General features: G+C 43.6%; 1 protein-coding gene across 2 annotated transcripts in view; it reads left to right on the top strand.

The window, feature by feature from the left end:
* The first annotated feature begins 5,021 nt into the window (after positions 1–5,021).
* The window catches only part of LOC108783753 (lateral signaling target protein 2 homolog), a 43,840-nt gene continuing 28,626 nt past the window's right edge, over positions 5,022–20,235 (top strand). For both annotated transcript variants that reach the window (XM_018552400.1, XM_018552399.1), the window contains exon 1: positions 5,022–5,147. In XM_018552400.1, coding sequence (XP_018407902.1) covers positions 5,106–5,147 — 42 coding nt within the window. In that variant the 5' untranslated portion in view covers positions 5,022–5,105. The remainder of the gene's footprint in view (positions 5,148–20,235) is intronic.

The raw sequence follows: 20,235 nt of genomic DNA, 5'->3' as shown, positions 1-20,235 counted from the left end.
TCTTGTTATCACATCCGCATTGTAATAGGAACACATACTGGAGTTGTTTTTCATAATGCAATCAACGCTTACTTGAAAAATCTCTTTTATGTGGTGAGTGCTGTCTTCTGTCTGCCCATCACTTTCATCAACTTCCTGGGTTCCAAGTGTGCTTTGCATCTCTTTACCTGCTGCCTTATGTGATGCAATCTCCATTTCTCAAGACTACATAGCCCATAATGCATTGCTTCCAGCAAGCAATGATAATGTTACATTGTTCAGACGTTCTAGATTGTTGTAGTTTAGACGGCTGGCTCTGTGAGAGTTGTGCATATTCACAGGCCTTAGTAGAATTGTGTCACTGCACTGAGGAAGTACACCCTATGGGTATCTTCAATAAGTTAGTTTATGTACTTCTAGATTGATTGGTTATTAGGAGTGATATAGGGCTTATGGAAATTCATTATAGAAATATTTATCTACTTTTAGTTCCTGACTATCAGATATCATTTAAAAGCCTCTTCTTGGGGGAGAATATATTCAGTTCAGATGATCTTTCCTTTAACTGAGGATATCTATGCCCCATATTAGATTAGCTGGCCTTCTCTGCTTTCTCCCCAGTTCAGCAAGAGCCCCTTTTTTCAATTCTACATCTCTAATACCTCAGAGGATGTATGAATGGTACATTGATTTACAGAGAGAATTTGTTTAGAGGCAATGTGTTACAATAACCAAGAGTCCATTCAGGTGAAAAGGAAGGAGAAATCCAAATAGTTGTATGCTGTCAGATAAACTGCCAGCAAAACAAAGGGAATCCATAACATTTCAGACTCGCTGCAGATCTTTGTGTCAAACGCTTGTGTTTAGTAAATTGTTATAATTCTTCCTGGTCTTAAAGGAGAACTATGGGGTTAAGTCTTTTTTCCCCATAGTTCTCCTTAGGGTAACGGGAGGACACAAACTAGCGTCCTCCCGTCACCCTAGGCTCAGTATACACCTCGCTGTAGCTCGCTGTATACTGAGACGCCGCAGCTGAAGAGGATCCCGACAATTGTGCCGGGATCCACCCAGCTGCGTGAGTGACAGCTGGCTCTGCCTATCTAGAGGCAGAGCCAGCTGTACCCGCCCCCTCCTCCGTCTGTTCCGCCAGTCAGCGATGGCAGATCGGAGCGGGGGGAATCCAGCCCCTCCCCTGTCACGGCAGAGAGCCGTGACAGGATCGAGAGGTGACCGAACGCCGCTATGTGTTCGCTCACCTCCCGATCTACAGAGCCGACCTGTGACAGTCTCATTGTCACAGGTCGGCTAGAACTATGAGGTGAGTGAAAAGCACTCGCCTCATAGTTCTCCTTTAAGTAAAGAGCTCTGCTTCTGCCAGGAGTGCATTTTCTATTGTGAGGAATGGGGGTAGACAAGGACAGAATGAGGTAGGGAAGTAAGAAAGAGTGTTTCATTTACTCCTAGGGGTTGTGTGTACACATTGCATTGTTTATATGGATGTATTCTGTGTTTATGATACTGTTGCTATAATGCAGGGAGGCTTGAGGTTGCCATGGTTGCTGCAAACTTCATATCTCTATTCGACCTGAATATGTTGAAAGTAATGTAGTGCTCAAGGTACAAGGCAACAACAGGCGCGGTGTAGGTAGAAATCTCATCCAAGCCACCTGGCTCCTTACCCCTGGAGAAGTCCCTGTGATGGAACGCGTAGGGCAGAGCTTGAACAGCTGGGACCTGTGTGTTTGGAGCTGGAAGTGGCCAGCAGAGAAAGTCACAGGCTTAGCACTTCTGTCTTGCAGCACTGGGGTCCCTGGTTCAAATCTAGTAGTCAAGACACTATCTGCAAGAAGGTTGCATGTTCTCCCTGCCCTATGCTTGTGTGGGTTTCCTTCCACACTTCAAAGACATGCTGGAAGGCTCATTGGCTCCTGTCTAAATCGTCCCCAGTATATGTATGTGTTAGGGATGCACCAAAACATTTCGGCCAAAAATGTTACTATGGGCCAAATACCAATAGTTCCAAAACAGCCACTGATCCCCACTGCTCTCCCCCACCTGTGTCGGTAGAGGCAGTGAAGATTGGATGGCACGCAGACCGGCTCCCAGCGGGGAGGAGAGAAGCTGTCAGGAGGCCGAGCGGGGCGGTGCAGGGAGGAGACAGCTGTCAGGCCAGTCAGGATGGAGAACAGGCACAAGCACTCAGTGGTCAGTACTGATCGCTGAGTGTAAATAACTGAGGACATAGTATGCTTACTGTGTCCCCAGTTATGAATGAACAGGAAGTGCTCTACATCACTTCTTGTTCATTTATGATTGTGGACATACTCTATAGCCACAGTTTATGAATGGACAGGAGCACTCAGTATGGAGGATTCCTGTTGATTCATACCAGGGGCTGCAGAAAAAGAGATTGAGGACTCTGTGTCCTCAATTTCTTTTTCTATTTTAAAAGGGAAATATCAGGGGTCTGTTTAGAGCCCCCGACAGTAAAGTAAAAAATAAAGAAATAATACTTAAAAAATCAATTTAAAAAGGTTGGGGAAAAAAATGAATTTTTGGTTTGGGCCTGATAAAGTTTTTTTCCTTTGGGTTTCTGTTTTGGTCTAAACATTTCAGTGCATCCCTAATATGTATGCATGTGACATTGTGGGTGCCTGAAGGGAAGGAACTGATGCAAATGTGCAATATGTAAAGCTTTGTAAATTATTAGTGCTATATAAATGCCTGTAATAAATACAGTATATACAGGTGAAACTCGAATAATTAGAATATCGTGCAAAGTTCATTTATTTCACTAATGCAACTTAAAAGGTGAAACTAATATATGAGATAGACTCATTACATGCAAAGCAAGATAATTCAAGCCGTGATTTGTCATCATTGTGATGATTATGGCTTACAGCTCATGAAAACCCCAAGAACCCCAAATCCACAACCTCAAAAAAGTAGATTATTACATGCAATCAATAAAACAAGGATTGTACATAGAACAATATCGGACCTCTGAAAAGTACAAGCATGCATATGTACTCAGTACTTGGTTTGGGCCTCTTTTGCAGCAATTACTGCAATTACTTTTGCACACTATTCTAATTATTCGAGTTTCACCTGTATGTGTACATATTCTAATGTGCTGAATGATGTAAGTGCATTTTTGTGAGTTGTTTTTAATAAAGTTTGTAGTATGGGTTTTATGCCAGGTGCCACTTTGTATTGTCTCTGTGATCCACAACTGGAGACTATGAGATCTGGTCATACATGTGCCATTGGAGGACGATTAACCCCTGGTGGGGAGCAGACAAATTTACCATATTAGAGGAATTTCGTTTTTGGTCTTTATTACAAGGTACGCTTTATTCCTTCTGATTAGAACATGAACACTTGTGGGGAATCACTGAACGAATTGGGATTTCTGGGTCATCATGTTTGAAGATCCACCTATTTATAAAGAAGACCTCTGGGCAGAAAAAAACTTAGCGAATAGTAATCAAAACAGACTCTCCAATATGTCTGTGAAGGTTCTCATTCATTCAGATCATGGTATATTTGTAAAAAATAAGTCAAGGCAACTAGACTTGCTGTATTTTTCTTGAAGACGTTTCACTGGTCATCCAACCAGCTTTCTCAATTCAGAATGACTTGTACAAACAATGTACAAAAAATTATCTGGGCCGTTTTAGGTAAAAAAAAAAAATGTTTTGTTTAACATGGGCTTTCAGTGCGTTCCAGGCATTTGCATGTGTTTTTGATGCATTTTTGATGCGTTTGCATGCGTTCCAGAGCAGGTGAGGCCTTGTTCACAGCAAGCGCGGAGCAGGTGCAGAGCAGAGCAGTTGCAGACCGGATCAAAACTGCGTCCAATGTATTCCAATTGTATTTTTTGCTCCAGTTCACATCGCAGCATGCAGATCCACCGCAGGTCCAGAGCAGGTAAAAAAACTGCAGCAGGCCCTATTTTACATGCTCTGGATCTGCTCTGGAACACATGCAAACGCATCAAAAACGCATGCAAATGCCTGGAACGCACTGAAAGCCTATGTTAAACTAAAAAAATATATATTTTTTAACCAAAAAATAAAAGAACGCGCCCAAAACGCAGCAAAACCCACTGCACCGCGTGTGCAGAAACCTGAGCGGATCTGCTCTGCATTTGGTGTGAGCAAGGCCTAAAAGGGTTATTTGCTTGTTTTCGTCTAGGGTCTAAACACAGATATACTCACCCAAACTGCGACCTCACCTAGCTGCTAGTCCGGCCAATGCAGCCTCTCTGCCCCTATGCTTCGGCAGTCTAAGGATCTGTGAGTCGTCAAGTCTCAGGATGGAAGAGAGGCTGCAGTGACCGGTCTACCAGCCAGACAGGACCAGGTTTGGGGGAGATTTTGTGTGCAGTAGATCATTGTAACCCACAGTCAGCTGAAGCACTATTGTTGGGTATGTAAACCAAAACAAATCGGCACATCAAATATGGCCAAATGCAATCAATAAATATGATATAATGAAATAGGTGTACAATACAATTCCATCAAATAGTAAGAAAGTAACTTGCTGTATAATGGGGTATTTAGCTTGTGTGACTTAGAGGAAAAACAAGCAATTTGCAAGTAACCACTAGGTGTCACCCTCCAGTCAGCTGTGTTATTTCCCACTAGAAACCATTACATTACTTATTAGTAATTAGCTTTTCTCTGCAGTATAAGGCAACGAGACAGATTTTGGCTGCTTTCAATAACAACAAATATCCAGCTCATTTTCACAATGGACCGATCTAGCTGCTAAATAACCCAATTGTATTATGTGTCACGATATCAGTCAGCCTTTTATAGCCTATGGCCATCTTCACTCTACATTAGATCAGCTTCACCGGTATTGGTAATATATAATACAAGTCTTCCAATCCTGACAATAGAACCCGGTGCGCCGGTTGCAGCTCCTTGCAGACAAGGACAGCCCACTGTAGTGACAGCAGCGCTCTCCCAGGTCTGTGATGACGTCAGCTCGACAGTCATTGTTTGAACAGGTGAGGGAGGAGAGAGGTGTGGGAGTGTAGACATGTACTGACACAGGGACTCCTCTCCCATAGGCACTCAGCACGGAGCTGGAGGACACACTTGCATTGCTGCTTCATTATGTTACCCTCTGTGGTCAGAAGGTGGCTGAACAGACCGAAGGTAGGAAGCACACAGCCTTTCACTACTCCTTTATGTGACTACTGGCTCATGTGACTATACAATCAGCATTTTTACATCTATGCCTTACTGTTCTATTTGTACGTTCACAATATTGTCCCCCTGTTCTATGGAGTTTTGTATGAGATGTGGAATGGAAAGTGTTAATGAGCTACAATACACATCACTTGCTGAACCTGTTCAAGGCATCTGAAGTCAAGTGAGACAGGCACCCATCCCATGTGGACTATGTGGAGAATAGCACGAGTCCTAGATCAGAAAGCATATTTCTTGCCAAGCTTCTTTGTTCCAATGAAACACATTACCAGGGTGTGAAATGCCTGTAGGGACCTGGGGCTCATGTTCCCAGGCTGACTTTCTCAAAGTGAATCATTCCTGTTTGGGTACAAAGTTTTTGTTTTGCCCTGTGGCTTTCTTGTGTGACTAGTTAGAAGCCACATTGTATGGGATTGTCCTTCTTTATATGAAGACCAGCGCGAAAAAGATGATTGAAAACTTGTTCCATACATACCAGATGAATACAAGATATGGTCTAATGTAAATATATAATTGCAGGAGATTAGACCATATGTTGTATGCTTTGATTTTAGCTAGGAAGGTGTTTGCCATTCTATTATTATCACTGTTTGCTTACGTGGAAATGTCTTTTGTTTTATGGCAAATTGAAATAAGAGCGGGTTTACTGTGCTAGTAACGTTAACATTTATTTTTTTACTTCCTGTTGTATACTTTTCACTGGCATTGTGATGTTAAAGGGTATCTTATCCAATAACAATCATTTTAATATATTGCAGCTTACCAATCCTTAAATGTGTTGGCATTATTGTTATTATTATTTATTATTATTAATAATAAATATATATTTTTTTTGGATGTTTTTACCTGGTGATCCAGCCAGTAACACACATCCTGTCTTAGCCTGCATTCACATCGGTGCATTCTATGAATGTGCACATAGATGGAAATGCGGCAAAGGGTGCAACACTCCTGTGTTGCCATTCATTTCTAATGGCACCCCAACACTGCCTGGAAGGCATGCTTTTTTGCTCCACGGCTATTTGCATAAAAACACGCACAAACACGGAGGCACAAAATCTACTACATGAGCTTTATTGCTGTGTGTGGAGGCCCCATTGAATTTAATGGGGACGCGTGGCAAATGTAAATGCGGGGTCAGGTGGCTACCCTCACTCTTTCACTGAATCTAAGAAAAGAGCAACGTAACCACCCTTGAACAGCAGCATTGTCAGACATTGGAGAAGGGCAGTGGTAGATGGACTTTACATGAGTGACTAATGAGCTAAATCAGAACTCCATCTAGTTTGTTCAAAATTCTAACCATGTATACCCAGCTTAACACTTTTTAAGCAGTTCAGCTGACCACTGTAAGCACTCCTGTTGGTGTTAAAGTAGTAGTAATTTCTCAACCCTTTTCTTTTCTTTCCTAATATACATTGCCCAGCAAAGTAATTCTATATGTTTTAAGCTAAGATTTTACTCGGTAGTGAAGTTGGTGTTGGGGTGACAACCCTGGAAATTGTACTTGTGCTCTAGTTTTCATAAATTCCCCCTAATGAGTCACGTACAGTTCCCACATGTCGGTTCTCACAGTTTCGCTTTCATATAAATAAAAAAAACAGAAGTGTTATAAATCCATAGCAGACAATTCAAGTTTTTCACCAGTCATGAAGTGAGAGAAAATCTGGGATAGGGACACAGACAGAAATAAAAATCTGACAGCGTTTAATGTTTTCCCCAACTCTTCTTTTTATGAATGTGTTGGTGATTTCCCTTCACTTCCTGTCTAGTAAAACATTGCCTGCAGTAAGTGTCAGAAAATCTAACTGAGATATCAGCCTCTAACTCTTCACTATTCCATCCAATGCAGCACAAAAAAAGGTTTTGGCTAGATAGACGCATTAAAAGAGAACTATGGCCTAATCTTTTTTGGCCATAGTTCTCTTCAAAATAGCTTAGAGCGCAGAGCCGTGCTACATCCTGACAATACTGTTGAGATCCACCCCCTTGGCTAATTGACAGCTGTCTCTGCCTCTCTAGAGGGAGAGCTAGCTGTGCCCGCCCCCTTCCCCATCTGTTCCTCCAGTCAGTGCCGGAGGATCGGAGAGGGGGAAATCCTTGCGGGTAGCGGTGACTGACAGTTACCGCACTCTGCAGGGAGATGATCAGGAAGTCAGAGATCGGCGGTATGTGTTTGCTGACTTCCCGATCAATAGAGACGACCTGTGACAGCTCCAGTGTCACAAGTCGGGATGAGTGTATTTCACTCACCCCATAATTATCCTTTAGGAAAATTGAGCCCTGATTGTTTGTAATGATTACTAGACTCTGCATATTTCCAATATTCATCATTACAGTTTTAAAGTCTGTTGGTGATCATTATACTGGATAACTATATTTAGGTTATGAATTTAATTTATAGTAACCCTGTCATCAGAGGGTCACTTTTACTCAAAAGCTGACCTGTAAAAGAAGTGTGGCTGTTCTTATCTTTACACCTCCCATATTGTGGAATACTTTCCCCCACGTTGGCTGAGATGGTTTCTCCCACCAGCTTGTACATCACTGCAGGATGTATGTACAGTGGCAGGGGGAACCATGGCATACGGCAGGTGGAACAAGTATTGACCCTGCCATAAATGTAACTATATCCACACTTTTTTTTTTTTTTTTTAAAGTGACACTAAACTCAGGAGTTAAATCTTAAAAATGTATTCAAGTACCATAACTATTAACAAATGTATCTTATTTGTGTATCACTCAGCTGTAGATCCTCAAATCATCTCTGAATTGGTGCTGACACTGTCCTTCCTTCTGGAGGGTGGCTACTTTTGTTCCCCCATGGTCCCTGTGTGTGTTGTAAAGTAGTCACCGCTCCAAGCTCACTCCTGTCTGTGATGGACTACAATCTCATGTTTGGTTTACTAATTTAGATTGTAACCCATCACGGGAGCGAGCTTGGAGCGGTGGCTACTTTACAACACACACAGGGACCATGGGGAACAAAAGTAGCCATCCTCCGTAAGGAAGGAAAGTATCGGCACCAATTCAGAGATGATTTGAGGATGTACAGCTGAGTAACTAGTAACAAAAATGTATCTTATTTGTGTATCAAAGTAGTATTAAAGTCCTCTCTCTTTTTTTTTTTTGCTTACAAAAAAGCTAGCAAGCAGTAGATACACTGTATGCTGTAACTTTAAAAAAAAAAAATTTCAAATGCGTAAAAATCTACCTGTGTTTGCGCTGCTCGCTCCCGGCTGCAGAACTCGGCCTCCCAAATGGCCGTGCAGGATAAAGTGTGTGCGGGCACATGCACAGTCAACATCAGAGAGTTAATGCACACAGCCGGACAGACTCCGTGGGACACAGGAAGACCTAGCAGACCTAGCAGTCTGCGCTGGATCAGAGAGTGGCACCAGTGCTGGAGGGACTGTTGAAAATGACTGAAAGAAAGATGTTCGGACCCAGAGTCATCACATAAGGTAAGTACTTGCAGCAGCATTTGGCAGGGGGGTGGGGGTCCTTTTGATGTCACTTTAAGGTACTTGAATGCATTATTAAGATTTAACTCCTGAGTTTAATGTCAAATTAACAAGTGATCCATAGAATAGACGTGACCCTGTGGTGACAGTCACTTTAAATTTGTAGTAATACTAGTTTGCTCTTGGCCTCTTAAGCAATATACCAGATATAAAAAAAAAAATGTACTTCCCTTTTACTAGCCAATAGTAAACAATTAACACCGCCTGGGACTAGCATAGTGTTTTAGGTTGGCACTCCTTCCTCCCATCACAGAATGTCATGTGTACCAACCTGACCATAAAAAATAACAGGCTGCCCAGTAACCTAAAAGTTATGTTCTGTCTACCAGACATAATGTGTTCATATAATTGTCCTAACCAGCTCACCCTCCATATGCTCTCATTGGCAATAGAAATGCAAGGTCTTTTGCACCTACCTTGCGTTTGTTTTTTTACATAGATTACAATAAGGCTCCCTTAACACATATCGCAAACTTTTTAACATACGCACGGATTCCGCACGTTTGCGGCTATCGCCATAGCTGGAACGTGTGGAATCCGCCATAGAATCACGCTTGTACTATTTTGCGGGGCGCTCGGTTTCATACTGCGCGGCCGCCGCAAAAGTCTGAACAATGCATTGTTTTTAATGTATAGAGCAGTTACGAATACATGCAGACAACCGCTCCTGTGTGAATGGAGCCTAAAGGATTTTGTCTACTATATCAGTTGTGCTGATAAACTTGTGGTTTTATAATGTGCATGTCCAGCCAAACATTTTTAGATAAAGTGGGGAGGAGTTGGAGTAAGACAAAACCTGTCAGGGATTCTATATGGAACTCTTGAGAGGTTCCCCTGACTGGTCATGGTGACACCAGTTGCCAGGGGTTATGGCCTTCCCCTACTGTGTTTAAAATGTAACTTTTTTTCTGTCTTTGCACTGTTAAGCTGGCCATACATTATGCAAATTTTGTCCGGTTCTTCAGGAACTGTGGGTGCCAATGTCGGCACCCTTTCAGCTGGTATCCCTTGATGAGCTGATCGAAGGAGCCGGTCAAATCTTTAAATGAAAAGAGCCAGCAGCCAATGAGTGAAAAAGAAAACCGCAGGGATTCCTTTATCAACGCTCGTATAGCGTTCATGAAAGAATCTGTTCTATCTTTTTCATTCAGCCCGTGGGTTGTATGGCCAGCTTTAGAGATTTACCGTCGCTCCCATGCAGCTAGTGTAGCTAGGCCTTTATCTTTCCCCACTATTTGGATTGTGGCTTAAAGTGTGCAGACCATTCAGACTGGGTGTCCCTCAGTGCACAAAAATTTAGCGCTTGCTGCATTCTTTGCAGTGCACCCAAACATACATCATTGCAGCACAGGTGCGTTGGGGTGGCGGCTCTATGCACCAGCGCCTGTAGGTGTGTGATGGGCCCTTTCCCGGCCGGTTTTCCAGCCTGCTTGTTCGATGGAAGATGTGCGACCGTACAGTAGAAACGGTCGCACGCCTTCCATACACTGCACGATTCTGGTACGATCGCGAGAATCGTGCAGTGTATGGGCACCTTAACTGAATCCGGGTTGGGCCTTAGGAGCAGAGAGTGTTAGCAGTGTCCCTCCTGTGATTTAATCAGTTCTATGTGTAATTTAAGTTGTTGCCAATAGTATAGAATGTTCACAGCAAAACTTAATTCTAGTTCAAACCAAAATAAAATAAGTGAATGGAAATCAAAAAATACCTAGGGGCTGGAAAGAGTCAGTATCTGTATTAATCAAAAGGTGGAAATCTGCTGCTACAAGTATCCACAGGTAATACATAGGGTGATACAAGCTTTAGCCAATAGGCATATTTCGTAATGCAAACCACACAAAAGGACATAGTTACATAAATAATTATGCTGAAAAAAGACAAACGTCTTGCACGTTCAACTTTCACAAACTCAAGCAGTTTAATTGTAGAGGAAGGCAGAAGCCCAGTAGACAAATATGGTTTTTGGATCACGAGGTAGTAAAAAATCCAGTCTGACCTCCACAAAGCAATAATTTCCAAGATCCAAATGTTAGCAAGCTAACCTTTTGTATAATCATTGATTAGTTGTAAGGAAATGATCCAAGCGCTTCTGTAATCTCGTTATTGATTTTTGAAGCGATAAGATATTCAACTAGTTAAAGGAAACCTGTGCCAACCAAAATATAGAGGATGGCACTTGTAGTTGCCTTGCAGTCATACGGACAGTGGCGTAGCGTGGGTTGTCAGCACCCAGGGCAAGGCAAGTATTGTGCCTACCCTCTTCACTTCCACCAGCCTCTCCTCCTCACTGCTGCTGCCCAAGCTACCATAATTCTGGGGGAAGACATTCCCGGGTGCAAAGCAGTGTTACCAATGGCACTCTTTTGGTCCCTCATTGTACGGGCTGTCCAGGCAGGCACAAAGCACTGAACAGCCTACCTGCAGAACCCCTAAAAATTTGGCTCCTGAGGCAACCACCCCCCGCTATGCTCCTGCATACAGATTATGGCTTCAATATTTCCCAAGTCACCAGTGCAGAGCAAGTATGCATATAAGGAGTTCTGACTTCTGTCTTTTAAAAGTTCAAAAAATTTAGTCCAATGTGACTAGCGCACTCCTAGTGGGGTAAGTGTGTTTAAGGCTGGTGAGCAGCTCCTGCTTGTATTAGACCGAGGTGTCTAATATGTGTGCTGAGAAACAAAAGGGGGGAGAAAGGAGCGCCATAACCTAGCACAAAAGAAAAAGTTGGATGGTAGTCAGGAGTAGGTTATGAAAAAGAGGTTTATTCACTTACATGTGAGGATAGAGCCTTGGCTCAATGTTGTTGATCCCCCCTATGTTGGTGCGGGGGTCTGAATTGTCCTTGTTCTGGACCTCTATTGGACAGTGAGTCTGTATGGGTCCTTGGATTGGCAGCTGTATGGCGATCAATCTGGAGGCATTGGTGATGAAAATGATAAAAAAAGGGGGTGAGGAATTTAGAATGATTTATGTAACAAATGAAAATTCTTTACTCACCATAAGGTTAGGTGTGATGTGTCATCATCAATTAATATCTTGTGGTTGGCTGGTGACTGGGAAGTTTGAGTCCTGAAAGTGAATGCTTTCTAGTTGTTTCAAGGGTGGGAAGCTTTGGTTGATGTTGATGTTCAGTAGAGGCTGTGGCAGATGATCCTGGGCCCAGAATCATCTGCCACAGCCACTACTGAACATCAACGGAAGCTTCCCACCCTTTGAAACAACTAGAAAGCATTCAGTATCAGGACTCAAACTTCCCAGTCACCAGCCAACCACAAGATATTCATTGATGATGACACATCACACCTAACCTTATCGTGAGTAAAGAATTTTCATTTGTTACATACATCTTTCTAGATCTCTCGCCACTTTTTTTTTTTTTAAATCATCTTTTATCATTATCATCACCAATGCCTCCACATGGAGCGGCAGCCGTATGGTGATCCAAGGACCCATACAGACTCTCCACCCAATAGAGGTCCAGAACAAGGGCAATTCAGACCCCCGCACCAACGTACAGGGATCAACAACATTGAGCCAAGGCTCCATCCTAAGTGAATAAACCTCTTCTTCATAACTTGCGCCCACTACCATCCAACTTTTTTCTTTTGCGCTAGGTTTTGGCGCTCCTTCACCTCCCCCCTCTTGACTTCTGTCTTCACTGGCTGCATGCTTGATCCAGGAGGATTAGTGTGCCTGCTAGCATTTTCTTAGGTTCATATTCTTGGCACATTTAAAGGAAATAATGGTTGAAAAACAATGGTTTTCTTTGCTGATCTCCATCTGAGATTGTGAGCGGTGAATTTAGGCAGATTCAACCAATCAGTGACTTTGCCTGACCACAGATGGAGAGTGGAATGGCTGACACATAAGTATAACACAGCATTTCTTAGCAGCCTCGGTGATCGCATGCCATGTTTAAAATGGGGAGTGGGGGGCAGTACAAACAAGTTAAATCTGGGTTTTCAACAAACACTGTTGGAGTCCACTATTGAGTTGTGGTAACGTGCAGTGGTACAATATGGTGCCATTCATTCTGAAGACCCCCAATGCACACCTTGCCAACGCACCAACATATGTTGTGGTACCACTCTATCAATAAATATCTTAAACATCAACAAACTATAATACAATGTTGAATCTTGAGTGACTATAAGAGTGGACTGCAAACCTTGATTATATCATATGGAAGTTATGTAGCCCATTTAAATGAATGAGCTGTTAGGGCAAAGGATGTTAACGTGTGGCATAACGTTTGTTAACACAGTGCAACTGTGTGAACAGGCTCTTTAGTAGAATCCCTTGGTATACAGATGGTAAAATCTTATTACAACTTTCACCTTGACTTTTTTGTTCATCTGGGATAAATCATTTATCTGATATGTTTATATTCACTCTTTGGCAGGGCTTCATACCCAGTTGTAATGAGGCTGGGCTTGGTGCAAACCCAGTTCACCCGAGTTCATCCAAGCGCGCTTAAAACGCTGACTGCCACCCCTTTCTCCTGACCAAATCAGTTGTGGGGAGGCTGATTCCCCACCTCGCAGCTATACACAACAAAGAGGCAAAGAATGCCTTCTGCCGCTGCTGCCACCACAGATTGGGCTGGGAGGATGGGAAGTTTTTGAGCAGCTTTGGGTGAAATCGGGCCAATTGGGTTCACACCAAGCCCAGCTTCATCATTACTGGGAAGTATGAAGCCTTGCCAAAGAGTGAATATAAACATTCACACCATGGTCACCCTCATCTCTAGCTACCGTCACCACTGCAAATGCAAAAAGTTCCCTGGCAAACCACCCTGCTACTTGTCCTTAGATTTCCTAGTCAGCTTTGACTAGGACAGGAAGTGAGGGGAAATTATCCCACCATGGACAAAGACTGAAATAAAAACCTAAGAGGGTTTTTTGTTTTCTATTTCTAAAATACTGCACGTGTCCTGTAGTTTTGGCTTTGCATGTACTTTCTATGACTCTCCAGACTGCTGATCCTGAGTACACAGGTGCAATACGCCAGTATTGGACACATGCCGGTAGAACGCGTCCCATTACTAATTCTAATACCAGTAATCAATCACTGATTAGCAGTGGCAGTTCTTGTTTGCTCAGTAACATCACATCGGTTGCACAGTTACTTTGTCAGGCTGCGAATATCTAACTAATGTCAAGAATGCTAATGATGAGCAAAGGGGAATACTCATCAGCAGGAATGAGGTAAACAGTCCTTTGTTACTGCCCCTAGCAACAATATTACAGTGCAAACGATACACAAAGGTAAAACAGTATTTATTTATTTTCTATATCCAATCCTTCTAGCCCATCTTCAAAGATTCCTGAGGCTTTATGAACGCCTGCCTGAAAACGTATAAAATCTTACTGGTGGCTATTGAGTTTGAACTGCAATGTAGTAGTAGTCACTCAAAGTAAACGAGTGCTTTGCCTATGCAGGTTTGCCAAAATGCTTCCCCCTTCCCCTATAGCAAGCACTTGCCTTTCTCTTACTTGCCTACTAATTCTTTAGGCTGCATTCACCAGGGGACGTCTGCTGCCTTCGGGGTTTCCTACAGGAACAACCTACGTATTCCTGAAGCATTTTGGAGGTGTGGCTGTTTAGATGCGGCTGCTGTGCCCATTCAAGTTAATAGGGTGACAGCGGCCGCATCTCTCAGCAGCACTCTGCATGTAATCATGTTTGCTTTAAAGCTGAACTTCAGCCTAAGGGCACGTTCACACTAGCCCAACGGGCTTGTGCATTGTGACAGCTCTGGTAGTGTGCGTTGTTTCACAATGTTGTACAATGTGAACACTCCATTTAGGTCCCCACACAGCAGCACCATGTGCTGTGCTGCCGCTCAGGGATCTGTGGTGGCATACAGAGCGCTGCGATCAAATGTTTGCATCTTATCGCAGTGCACCACCCACTGCTTTGTAGTGTGCATGGGACACCTAAAAAAACAATTGTTTTCTATGTGTTCTTGCAGTGGCTTTTGTTCAAGGCAGGTCACTGCTAGATGTGTGAACGAGCCCTTACTGTGAGCCTTTTCCATTTGTAATTCCTTGCTCTGATTTCACTCCATGCAGTTTCTAATGCACATTTCACAGTGTGCATTAGAAGCTGCAGCAAGTCTCCTAGAACCCTTCTCATTTCCTGGGTGGAGGTGCATCCACCATCATCCAGCCCTACTGTTCCTTTCACTTATTAGATTTCAGTTCTTTCAATCATGGGGGCTCATCATCGCATGGGCATCAACTAGGGAGGTCTGTTGCAAATGCAGTCTGTCTAGGAACATCCACTTTTCCAGACTGACATCCACCCATCAAGCCATTTTGATATTTGAATAATTCTCCCAAGAGCCAGCCCACTCCTTGCATCATGACTGAGGACTCTTGGGAAAGTACTGAGGCAGGGTGCTTTTGATGTTTTCAGGAAGTTGTGTACAGCACCCTCCTACCACCCTTGATCTGCCAGCATTGCATAGAGAAGCAAATAGACTAGTAATGACATCAATGGGTTTAAATTTATATATATATATTTCATTTTTTTTACATTCCTTAGTATATTGATGAGGGGGGAACCAGGGAAGGGTAAATATAAGCAGATAAAACTTCACCATTTGAGTAGTCATTGGAGCTGGGTCAGAATTTTTGTATGTATCCGGTATCCACCTTTCATAAAAATACACATATACAGGAGAAAGATCGCTTCTCATTGATATCTATCAGAATATTGAACAGGTGGAGTAGAAAATCTATCACACAATTGCTGCATGTGCTGGAATGTAGCTGGAATAGATGTATTTTTTCTGCTGAATCTAGGTCCAGCTAGAATGCTGAATATGTATTGGAATTAGGGATGCTTCCCAGCCAATCAGCAAGCTGGGCGGTGGGTAATGACTTGCCATCCGGCTTCGTGATTGCCTGGAAAGCTGGTTCCATGCTTATTGGCTGGGAAGCTGGCTTCCCGGCCAAACGGCATGGAGTCGGCTTCCCGGGCAATCAAGAAGCCCGGCGGTGGGTAATGACATGCCACCTGGCTCCCTGATTGCCCAGGAAGCCGACTCCATGATAGCGGTATCGGTACTCTGTATCGACGAGTACCGAAATATAAATATTGGTACTCGTACTCCAATAACGAGAGACCGGTAGCGGTGCATCCCTAGTAAATACCAGATTTGCAAAGTACAGGGGAGCTTGGGAGTTGTAGTTTATCTGTGGCCTTGCACTGGTAGAATTTGCAAGCTGCGGGATAGCCCCGCCCACCAGCAGCTCCATTTCGGTAAAAGAGTCAGTCTGGGGCAATGGAAAGTGCAAAGCCGTATAAATAGTCGTATTTGCTTTAATAGGGGAAATAGGACAATCCGAGTCTGCTAGGACTTGTACCGTAACGCAAAGGTTCTCCCTCACCAGACTCGGATGTGCCCAGTCCTGCACACTGTACTGCCTGGTTCTGTCCTAACAGACCGCTCCTGGATCTCCTTCTTGTAGAAACTCTTTGTGGAGCAGCTGAAGAAGTACGACCAGTTAAAAGTTTACATCGACCAGAACCTATCGGCCCAGGAGAACATCCTGAAAGCTCTGACTGAAGCCAACGTGAAGTATGCGCCGATACGGAAGATCCTCACAGATGCCGAACAGAAGTGAGTTGACCATTGATGTTCCTTGTTTGTATTCATTATATTGGTGAGAGGGCGAGAGAGTCACACGGAGCACTGCTGATGGAGAACACACTTTTAAGGAGCGCCCCATGGATGGTGTGTGGTCCTTCCCTAACTTTGGCTATGTTGTAATGCTTGGTTTGCCAAATGTCAGCCATTTTTAGATATTTCCCGGGCAATCAAGAAGCCGGACGGCGGGTAATGACACGCGGCCCAGCTTCCTGATTGCCCAGGAAGCCAACTTCATGCTAGTGGAAGTACCGGTATCGGTACTCTATATCGGTGAATACTGAAAGATAAATATTGGTACTAGATACTAGACGTGCGCTTCGTTTCGTTCCGGATCGAAATTTGGACGAATTTTCTGAAATTCTGAGATTTGGATGCATCCAAATTCCGAATTACAGTTAAAACAAATACAAACGAATCGAAATTCGGACGAAATTTCGGAAGTTCGGAGATTCGGATGCTTACAGCTATAACAAATGCAAACTAATCCGAATTCCCGATTTCCCGAAATTCGTTAGCGGTAGTCCGGTCGAAAGTTCGTTTATTGGACGAAATTTCGTTAGCAGCAAAGTGACATTAGAAAAAAAAACGTTTTTTTTTTTTTTTTTACAGTCTGCAGAAGATGAAGAAAAAAAAAAAGCGTGAGGTTCCACCCCAATTCATACCAGACCTTTTAGGTCTGTTAGGAGGGACCCTCCCCCAAGTTAAAATGTGCGTGGGGTTCCCCCCAAAATCCTACCAGACCCTTCAGGTCTGGTAGGAATTTTAAGGGGGAACCCCAGCCCCAAAAAATGGGGGAGGAAAATTCAAATACTACATAGCATTCGGAAACTCCCGAGTGCTATTCGTTAGTTTCAGAATGCTATTCAGTTCTGTGAGCCGAGGTGTCCTAATGCTTTTCATATCGCACCTCGGCTCACAGACCCGCTGCTCGGGTCAATTGCGGACCCGAATCCGAAAAACGACTACTGCTAACGAATTTCATCCGAATTCAATTGCGGATCCGAATAACGAAAATCCGAATCTAAACTAAACAAATTTTTTGCTGGTGCACATGTCTACTAGATACCGAAAAACCGGTATCGGTGCATCCCTAATTTGAATCATAAAGAATCTATACACTGCATATGGACAATTCATTAAGGAGGAGGCTATGCGACTGAGAAATCCATAATAGATCATGGCTAATTTGTGCTTGTTCATTCCTCCATATAGTTTGGACTTTAAAGGGAACCTGTGAATTAGGAATACTGAACATGCCACTGTAGGCCAGTTAACTCTTTAGAGATTTCACTGGCTGCATGCTTATTTCACCTTGAATATGCTTTGGGTAACGAAGACTGGAACAGGATGACAGCCCTAAAACCTGCCCCAAAAGCATGCCAGCAATTGCCGCTCCTATGTTTTCCTCATCACTCAGTCTTAGTCCCTGTTCACACCTAGGTGTTTTGACGCTCAAAGCTAAGCGCGACACAATTCTAAACACAAGAAATCCCATTCATTTCAATGGCCCCGGTTCACACCTTACAGCTTTGTTGCAAGCTGCAAAACGTCGAACACTATAGTGCATGCGCATTTTTTTGGGTAGATTACAGTGCGTTCGGCCCCATAGACTTCCATGGAAACACGCGATACAAGCATTTTGCATTTCTGTGCGCATTTTTGCACAGGTTTTGTCCATTCACTGCAATGAATTTCAATCTGCTTGCAAAAACGTGTTCCATGTGCCTGCGACTATTGCGTGCAAAAATGTGGAAAAAACCCCACTCTAAACACGCTAGATGAAACGCTATTCAAAATGCCCGCTAATGTGCGCAAAACCGCTAACGCCTAGGTGTGAACGCAGTCTTGGCCTACCCTACCCAACTTTTGATAGGAATGGTAGAACAATTAATGAACTGTTCTCATGTTATTAGAGATTCGGAGTCCGAGCAATCTATATTGTTTATTCTTTAAAGGGTTTCTAAACCCTCCGTTTTTTGTGCATATATCTACTGCTAGCAAGCGGTGATATAGGCAAAAAGTTTTTTTTTTTTAAATAAACGCTTTAACAGCGGTTTAAACTTACCTCGTCTTCGCCACGCGCTCCCGTCAGAAAATCCGAAACTGCTCGGGCGAGCAGTGGACGCATGCGCAGTTCGGATTTTCGGCCGGGAGACGAGGAGAGACACAAGGTAAGTATATGGATGGTGTGCACCCGCATGCAGACACCGTGGGGCAGGAAGTACCAGCAAGGACAGAGGAGTCAGCGCTGGATCGGAGAACCGCCGCACCGCTTGAGGGACACATGAAAACATCAGGAAAGAAGAGGAAGATTGGATTAAGAGACATCATTTAAGGTAAGTGCTAACATTAACTTTGGGGGGAGGAATTTTTTTTTGACTTTAATGTCACTTTAAGGATAAAAAAAAAAATTATTTTCCCAAGTCTGTGAACCTTTTGTTTGGCCGTTTCTAAAGGACTGGACTAAGTTGCCAGGAGACTTGCCTGATTGTGTCAGCATTATATCTGACCCTCTCAACTTTTGTACTGACATTTTCACAGATGTTTGCTCTCTGTGTTTAGGCAGGGAACGGCTAATCTTCTTTGTATTTTGATGTTTGCAAACGGACTTGTCTTAAGATTCTGCAGATTTGTTTATCTTGACTGAAAATGGGTACTTATGTGAATGCTGGAATTGGGACCCAGACTTCAACTTTCAGGCCAGGTTCACACCTGCACAATCCGTGACCACGCGGCAATTGTGCACGATACAACACGGATTGCTGTGCGGTCACATAGTCGACCACCACTGCTGGCACCCCAGTCGCGCCGGGCAGATCGCACGGTTTCCCGCGGCGATTCTGCCCGTGCAATCAAACACGATAAAACAGCTACGCCGCGTGTGTCACAAAAAAAGGTACATGTAGCTTTTTTCTGCGATTGCCGTGCGGATGTAACCCCATTGAAATCAATGGGGCCGCGCGGCAACCGCTGTGTGCAACTGCACATGGTCGTGCGGTCCGGGGGCACACGTCCCGGATCGCCCAGGTCTGCACCAGCCCTCAAATTGTTACAACCACTGCTAATGAATGACCCACTCCAGCCATAGAAACAATTACCCTGGCAGTGAGGCCTCCCCACACTGCAAGGGTTATATACTTTAAAGTGATATTAAAGTAAAAGGTTTTTAAGATATGGTGTATGTTTGTGTATATATATATACCAAGCTATATAATGGATGGTGCTTATTGAAGTTTAAGTGTTCTGTAGAATCAGCTGGTCCTGATTATTTATATATATATTTTTAGGCTAGGTTCACACCTAGGCGATTTATCCGTGCGATATTGTACAAAACAGAGCTTTTGCATTCAAGTCTGTGAAAGCTGTTCACACCTTTTGCGATTTGTTGCTCGGTAGAAATCACCTGTCGCGCAAAAAGGTGCAGGAGCTATATTTGGGCAGTTGTCATGCATTTTGGGTCCTATAGACATATCTATGCCTCGAAAACCATGCGTCAATCGTGCGGTTTTCAAAAGAAATTCACGCAAACTAAAATGCACGACAACCACTCAAACAGCTTACAAGCTCCTTTTATCTTGCAGGGTCCTATGGAGCCATCCTTGTGTGTGTTGGTAAGCTGTGTGTGTCCCTATAAAGCGCACAGGCACAGCAAGGCAAGCCACTGCCCTTCTTCCAGCTTCTACTTCCTGCTCCCTTCTCCAAGCTAGTAGATGGAGAGCTGCTGGAAACTGCTCTGTCCTTTGTAATCTTGTACTGGAGAGGAAGTTCAGGGAAGCAGAGTTGAGAGTTGGAGGCAGCTTCTCAGAAACTTGATGCCTTTATGTGCTGGGGGGGGGGGGGGGGGGGGGGC

The sequence above is a fragment of the Nanorana parkeri genome, unplaced genomic scaffold, assembly GCF_000935625.1.
Source record: "Nanorana parkeri isolate BGI_ZX_2015 unplaced genomic scaffold, ASM93562v1 scaffold87, whole genome shotgun sequence".
Lineage (NCBI taxonomy): Eukaryota > Metazoa > Chordata > Amphibia > Anura > Dicroglossidae > Nanorana > Nanorana parkeri.
This window is presented reverse-complemented; position numbering and strand designations above follow the sequence as displayed.